The sequence below is a fragment of the Cucumis sativus genome, chromosome 5, assembly GCF_000004075.3.
Source record: "Cucumis sativus cultivar 9930 chromosome 5, Cucumber_9930_V3, whole genome shotgun sequence".
Taxonomy (NCBI): Eukaryota; Viridiplantae; Streptophyta; class Magnoliopsida; order Cucurbitales; family Cucurbitaceae; genus Cucumis; species Cucumis sativus.
The window spans coordinates 30,169,493-30,178,203 of NC_026659.2; the positions used below are offsets into that span (position 1 = coordinate 30,169,493).

Consider the following 8,711-nt stretch of genomic DNA (forward strand, 5'->3'; position numbering starts at 1 on the left):
CAATCATCCACACCTATTAACCATCTTATAATACTGAAAAATAACTTGAAACATGAAAATAAATACAATAACATAAGTTTGGATGCATACATAAAGCAAGATGAACATTAATGATTGAAGTTTACTAGTACATAAATTAGTAAAATCTTAGTCCACTAATACTATTTGCATAGTAAAATCTATCCAACTTTGGTACAAAGTCCTAAAAAAATCATCTCCACCTATAAGAAAAATGATTTTGGAATGATTGAAGTGTGTTAGTATTTAGACTTTTGTTATTGATAAACATATATCATATTGATAGAATTCTATATGTATTAAATTTTATCACTATCTATTTGCTAAACTTCTATTGCTAATAATTTAATTAGTTAAATTATAGACTTTTAATGTTATTAGGGCTATATTTATATTATCAATATCTCCCATTTAATAGAATAGACTTGTACTGGTTGATACAATTATACATATGTATTGAAGTGTTAGTAGTAACTATCACTTGGAGTGTGTTCAACTCATAGGGTTGGTAACCATTGTTTGAGTTTAGGGTGCAAAGTTGTGTTTGGTTGAATTATGTGTGTATGTATATATATGTTGCTATAACTTTTTGTTCTACCATTCAACTACATGAGTACTTTTCAAAAAAATTTAAAACTCATTTAAGATGTAAATTCAACAAATAAAAATATATTTTACACTTTTCTACATGTAACATACAAAATATTTAATGTAGTTTAATGTATTGAGTTGAAGAACTCTAAAACATATTTTCCATAAGTGATTGAGTTAGAATTTGGAGTTGGTCGTCTGAGGTGATCTTTTTCGAATATGGTTGCCTTAGGTTAACGTCAATGTTGGTCATCAAAGGTGGTTGTTCTTGAAGTTGATCATCGTCAAAATTGTCATTAGATTTAGATGTTAAAGCCTTATGTAGATCGTTGGAGTTGATTGAGTGGAAATGCTCAACAGAGTGCAACATCGACATTCCTTGGCAATGGTGGATGAGTGAAGTAATTGAAAACATTAGAGGGATGATGGTATCGTTAGTTGAATTGGTAATCAAAATAATGAACTCAACTAAAGTGAGTGGAGGGAAGTATAAGGTGAATTATGTTTACCTACTAAACTCAACTCTGATGTTGTTGATAAAGAAGACGATGTATAATATTTTTTGGTTGGAAAAAACAATCATTAACACACTTCCAACAAGAATTAGGATGCGTTAGATTGACTGTTAGACAAGTTGGAATCTCTCACTTTATTTTGAGTAGAGATAAAGGGGGAATGGAGAGAGGAAACATAGAAAAAGAAAAAGGATAATTTGGTTGCTTAATGTTGTAGAAGGAGAAAGAGTAAAGAGTAAAGAGTAAAGAGGGAGGAGAGGTAAGTAAGTAGGCAGAGAGAGAGAGGGAGAGATGCGGTTGTAATGTGTTAGGACCACAGCATTTACAAAATGCCCTAATTTTATGCTCCATATTATCATTATTATTATTATTATTGTGGTCCTTTCAATTCCCCATTGCATTAATGCCTCACCCATTGCCTTCCTTACACATTTCTTCCCTTTTCCTTTCACTTCTATCTCTTCTTCTTCTTCTTCCTCTTCAATTTTCCCCCTTTTCCTTTTTCAAATCATTCTAATCCCTTTCAATTTTTTTTTATTCAATTTCAGAACAAATGCTTCCCCTTTCAAATTTTACTTTTATCCTCCCGCCTTACATCCATATGCCTTCAAATCCTTTCAATAAAAGAATATGCTCACCACCTTCTCTAATAATATCAAACCAACACTTTAACTCTATACTTCAACTACATAATATCATACCATTCTACTAAATTCTGCCATCTCTAACTATTCTAATCCTGGCCGTTCAACTCACCATGACTACCCACCTCTAAATTAATTTACTATGTGTTTTTTTAACATCCAAATGTTGAACAATTAGGCGGTGGCTCAAACACACTAATAATAAATATTTTTAAAAAAAGAATTCATTAACTAGAAAAGAAAGGGTGAGGAGTAGGTAGGTAAAACATTAATTCCCAATTATTTCAAACACCCAACTTTTTTAATTCAAGTTTGACTAAGGAAAGGAAAAAAAAGTTAACTTTTTTCTCTTTTTTTTCGTTGGGAGTTGCTATTATACATATACAATTATCAACGTGTGTTTGAAATACATTTTTAAGTAAGTCGTGGTAGAGAAAAATTAGAATGTTTGACAAATACTAAAAACAGATTTTGAAATGTCGTATTTTAAACCACTTTTATTCAAAGAGTTTAAATAAAAGAAAACGCTTCCTTTTTAAGCCAATTCAAGGAAGCCCTAAATCAAAGAACGCAACAACCAAATTATTGAAATAAGATGGCTTGGAGTTAGGGTTATTGTGTTTGTACGGTACATTAAGATATTATAACAAATATTATATAGCATAAATCTACCCTTCAATAATTTTCAATAATGTTTTCAATAATAATTCAATCCCTATTCAGTATATCATTCATTTGTACATGTTAAATAAGAAAATGTGATATTCATAATATTGTTTTCTTCATCAATTTGAAAAAAAATAAAAACTATTAATTATTAAATATATATATATATATATATGCACTTTTTGAATGATACAATCAATCAATATTAATAATTTAACAATTCATTTGTATGATATATTTTAAATAATGATCCAATTCTATAATTCATTATAAACAATTTATTTTTTCATGAAATTTGTCATCTTTGATACAAGCAATATATATGAATAAGTGTTGCTTCAATTATTATATACAAAAAATAAGTAACTCTAAATTTTAGGTTGGTTATTGAATTCTATTGAATGATTAATTAAAACACGTACGACCCAAAAAGTACGTGTCATTTTTAGTGACATCGATAGAATATGAATATTTTTCTATATTTCGTAAATATTTTCAACAATTTTACCATTTACAATAGTTTTAAAATGTTATTAAGAAAAAAATTAAAATTAAATACAAAAGTTATCAATTTAAAAATTAATGTTGGTAGAATGTGTTCTTTTGAATTGATTATAGAACAAAAATGCTTTTATAATTATTTGAATAATTATTAATATAACAATGTTTCAAAAAGATTTTACAATATAGTAGAATCTATCTATTATAAATTGTATAAGATAGGGTTTAATAGTTGAATCTTTTTTTCTTTTGGTTATAATATCTACTAATATTATGTGTATATATATATATATATATGATATTTTTATTAAATTGAAATTAGAGAAATTAGGTTAGAGAAAATTAAGCAAAATTAGTAGGACCAATAATGAGACAAAAGAAAGTGTCATTTTTTAATGCTACTTTAGGTTGATGATAAGCTCTCTTCCATTAGAATCCAATGAAAATAGACTAATGCTTCTTCAAATGGCCATAAATACATATAGTGACATTCATTATTTGTTTTCACTAATTCTCCAAATCAATCAAATTGATAAACTTCACATCAATTCATTAAACTCTAAACTCCTACATGGCTTCTTCCTCTCCACCATTTTTCTACCTACAAGGGAACTCTTTTTATTTCCTAATCATAATTCATTTGTTAAAAAAAAAAATAACAGTATCGATAGAAAATATTTACAAATATAACAAAATAATAGTCTATGGTGATAGATTGTTTTTTGAATTATTGTGATCTAAGATTAATTATTTTACATTATATGTAGATATATAGTATTAGAAAAAGAGATTTTTGTATCCTAATTATTAAGGAGTTGAGCTATTTTTATCAATATAATAGTTGAAATTGACAAGTTGTGAATTATTTTATAGTTGGCATCTAATAAGTTTAAAGGTTCAGCTTTTAAATCATAGATTAAGTGTCCATTTTTGCTATAGTCTAATGTTTTGAGACAGAAAAGACAGCTAAACAAAATTGCACACATTTTATTTACCTAATTAAGCTAACACCTCTAATTATTCTATCCCTAACATAACTTAATTTCAACCCCTCCAAAAAAATAAAAATAAAAAGTTTAATTACTATTAACTTTACATATCCCATTCATCATTCTTTACACTTTGCCTTTTTGTTAATTCTCTACTGCCTATGATTGTATCGAAAACCTCCACTCCTACGGTGTGAACGAAATAATAGCAAATAGATTACTCAAATTAATTGATATAAAAATATCACGGTTCATTCTGAATTCCAGAAATTTTGTTGATACGCTTAAACCTGGATCTAGATCAGGATGGTGGTGAATGTGGGCGGTTGAAAACGAAAACAAACCCTTAAAAGAAAATAATAAAATTAGGTTTGTAATAATTAACGTGAAAAAGCTTCAAACTTTATAGAAATTATTACAATCACATATGATAATTCTCTCTCACAAATCAATTATATGAGCATTTTCTTAAAACTTTTACACTGTTTACACACTTTGTTGTCACTGTCACACACCTAGAGTATAGAAAAACGAATTTTGGTCAATACACTCGAATTTAAATGTTGTTAATTAATTGTGTGACCGTTTGAAACGACTGAATACACATATGTATATATGTTCCTTTTATAGTGTAATTAACACACTCTATATTGGTTTGAATTTTGAAGTCAAAATATGGAGTAGAAGAAACATGTAGTAATCCCATATAATTGATAGGTGTAGTAGCCTAGAGTCTTTCACACAACTCATAAAAAGTACATAGGTAATACCATTCATAAAGCCTTGTATTGTGACAAATGAGTCATGCAGGTCCCAATATCTTTATACTCTAAAAAGATATTTCAATTCTTTTTTTTTTTTCCTTTTCTCTTTTATGAAATATTTATTCAATTTAATTATTATATCATTAATTCAACCAACCATTTCAATTCTCCCTCTCATACTTTTTGTTCCAAATCTATGAAATTTTTTTAAAAAAATAAAACATGGAGCTATAAAGAGATTAAAAAACACACAAAAGCTATCAAGTTTTATAGGGAAAGTATTTTGAACTAGTCTTCATTGTGACACTTTTTTTTTTCATTGTTCCTCATCCATCTAATAATTATAAATGTGATCATAACAAGGTATAAGTCATATTTTCATTAATTATTTCAAGTAAAAAAAAAGAATAATTAAAGAATCAACTCTATCTATCACCTTATCATGACAATAAAGAACTTAATTCAAAATAAAAATTCAACCCCCTAAATAATGGAATTTAATTAAGTTAATAAATTTATACAAAAAGAAGAAAAGAAAAAGAATTGTTCAATAAGCAACCAAATTCAAACTATTTATTTTTCTTTTTCTTTTTTTGTGTGTAAAATTGGCAAAATTACTTTAAACTTTATGTAATTAAATATTAATGATATACAAAAGAGGAATGCTTCCCATTAAAGGAAAGTGGGATTAAATTAAAGAAAGGGGAAGAATTTGTAGAATTAATAACACATGCAAAAAGGGTAATTCGATTATGATGATTATTATATTAAATCTAAAAGCATTATAATTAATTATTCTAATCACTTTCTTTAAATATTAAATGATGTACTATTTACACATGCCCCTTTCCACTTTGCTTCTTTAAACAAAAAAAAAACAATAATATAAAGTACGACCAATGATTGAAAACAGTAAATTTAAAATTAAAATACAAAACCCTCCTTACTTAATTATTATAATTATACATTAATGTAATACATAATCTTTGATAAATGTGCATAAAATCTAATGTTTTAGGCAATATTCTACTTTTTGCTGCTTTCTTCGAGACAGAAGATAAGAGGGAAAAGAAAATCTTTTGGTGTTTGTGATTAGATGTTAGATTCATTAATTTCATAGTTTAGAGTGGATTAATAGATAGATTAAGGAGGAAAATAAAGTAATTAATAAGGATTAATGATTGATTAATGTTTTTTTTTACTCCTCTCTCTGTTCTTAATTAATAATTTCATCTCAGTAGTCACCTCTTAATTCATTAAATTCAACACTAAACTAAAAAATTAAAAAAAGAAAAGAAAAAGAAAAGAAAAAAAAAAGAGAGAAAAACTAGAGCTACCTAGCTTGGATTTCCGTATCAGGGGATGATGATGATGGAGTTTTTATTAATTAATTACTTGGGAGAAGAGCAGATCAAGAAGAAGAAGATGACCCATTTGAGCCAATATGCATATGTAAGCCTCCATCTGGTTCATCTTCATGATTGTTGACGGTGGCGATGGCGGCGGCGACGGTGGCAATGGCGGTGGCGGTTGCGTCGCCATTGGAATCAGGCTTTTTTCCCATGGTGTTCTTGTTGTTATGCATCCAAACTTTAAGAACCCCTCTTTCAACTCCAACTTGATTACAAAAATCTCGAACCAAATCTTCATCTCGTTTCTGCATTTTCCATCCCACCCGTTCGGCGAAATCCAGCATTTTCTCCTTCTGTTCGTTACTAAATTTCGTCCGAAACCGTTTCCGGGTGTTCGGACTCACCGTCGGCACCGAATTATTCCCCTGAGTGTGATTTTCCGGAGGACGACCCGACAAGCCAGCGGAAAGCGCTAATAACATATGTGGCGCAGATGGGTAATAGGAAGACGAGATTGGGGGAGGAGATGCGGAATTGGGGCTTCGGTTACCGGCGAGTGGCGGTGGGGGTGGGTGGTGACGGTGGTGAGGTTGATACTCAATAACATGAGTTGGGGCTGTATTGATAGCTAAAGTTGAAATTGGATCTTCAGGATCGCGGCGGTGGAAATTGCGGTGACAGCCACAAGCGGCGCATCTAAGGGAAGTGGGATCGGAGGGTGTAGCGGAAGGGGAAGGCATAAATTCGCCACATCCATCCAAGGCGTGAGCTCCTAAAGTGGCGGCATGATTTTTGAGACATTCTTTGTAAGAAACAACAACCGTGGAGGAGGGTGGGCGATGGTGGTGATGGTGATTGTGGTGGTGGCGCTTGAGAACGCCGTTGGTGAAAGACGGTGGGATCTTAGTCGGAGTATCGGAGTCAGGGTCGGGGGATTTAGTGTTATTACTACTAGTAGTGATGGGAGCTGGGGCTAAATCCATGGGCACTATCTCTCAAAAACCACACTAAAAAGAAATAAAAAAGGGGGGCGGGGGGTGGGTTTCTTTAAAAATTCAAAATTAAAGAAACACAACAACTAGAAATAAAATTGAGGAAAAGATTAACCTGTCTGTAAAAATTAAGATCCTTACTCATTACTTCTCTGGTGAAGAAGAAGAAGAAGAGGAAGAAGAAGAAGAAAAGAAGAAGAAGAAAGAAAGGGAGTAAGAGAAAACAGAGAAAAAGGGGAAGGAGATAATAAAAATATTTTTATTTTAAGATTTATTATTATTTGTGGTGGTGCTTTGTTAACCCAATTCTTTTCAATTTAACCCTAGTTATAATCTGTGGTTAAGTTGGGTGGACCCACATTGAGGATAGTTGTTGCATGTGTAATAAATATACCTCAATTCAACCACTGAGTAGTAGCAACTAGCAAGTAATGTTTCCATTTTATTACTTTTCTGCTTAATTTTGATTCAATCACTCAGAATTCTGACTTATTAATTTATTATTCTTTTTATTTTAAAAAAAATATATTATTAAAAGGTTATTTGCAAGGTTTAAATGTAATTTGTAGAACAAAATTGAATCTAAATGGTTGGATATGAATATGAGGATGAGATTAGGATAATACATTTGAAGCTCATTTCTTCAATATATATTTCATTCTGGGAATAATGAATATTTGGACAATTATGAATGGGTCAGGAGTGAGTTGACCCGAGAATTATATAATAAATAAAGGAAAAAGAATTGAAATTTTAACTATAGGGTGATGGAGGGAGGACCAGAGACAATACACTGCAAACCCATGTTAATTTTATTTCTCTCTCTCTCTCTCTCTCTCTCTCTCTCTTTTTTTATTTATTTTAAATTTTGGCAACTTGCTTCTAGGACTGGACCGCTTTTAAAGTAACTTTCTTTTCTTCTCTTTTTTTTTTTTTTAAAAAAAAAAAAAAAAAAGAGAAAAGAAAGAAAGAAGTTAATTTTATTGATATTAGGTTTAGGTGTTTGTGTGTTTTAGTTTTGGATTTACATAAAGAAGAGCAGGTGTAATTGACGAAAATGGGAGTTTAGGGGAAATGGTGATGAGGGGTAGATTTGTCTTTTGAAAGGGGGAGCCGGGAGGGGGGAAGTTGGGGGATATATATTACGGCTGGAAGTGGGAAGGGGTATTTATGTCGGCTTCAAAGGAATTTTAGGACGTTGAAACTTGGAATAATCCAATAACCCTTATTTTAATATGTCCATTCCCAAACCACACCGCTTTTCACTTTATATTCTATATTCACTCTTCATCTCCAAAACCCCCCCCTCCTCATCTCTCTCTAACCTTTTCTTTCTCACCTACCTTTTCCCTTATTACTTACTGATCTTATCATTCTCACATTTTTCTTAGAACTCTGCTAATACTAAAAATACATTCTTCTTCCTATCAATCATAATCCTTTTATTTTATGTTTCTATTTCCTCTAAATAAACTTCCTATACGCAATTAAAAATTACTATAAAATACACGTTTGTATATTCCTATAATTTCATTTATGTTTAGGAAAAGATAAGCAAAATAATTAATAGAAAAAGAGAGAGGTTTACATGTAGTTGGAGATATTAGGAGAAATAAAATAGAAGGAATTTGTGAAGGGGGATGCAATGATGGACGAAAGTTAGGGTTTTTCTTATTTAT

General features: G+C 30.2%; 1 protein-coding gene across 1 annotated transcript; it reads right to left on the reverse strand.

Annotated features, from left to right (window-relative positions):
* Positions 1-5,618: 5,618 nt before the first annotated feature.
* On the reverse strand, positions 5,619-7,274 carry ZHD1 (zinc-finger homeodomain protein 10). The gene has a single exon (XM_011657692.2). The coding sequence runs from the start codon at positions 7,021-7,023 to the stop codon at positions 6,100-6,102; it is 924 nt and encodes a 307-aa protein (XP_011655994.1). The 5' UTR covers positions 7,024-7,274; the 3' UTR covers positions 5,619-6,099.
* Between the last annotated feature and the right edge of the window lie 1,437 nt (positions 7,275-8,711).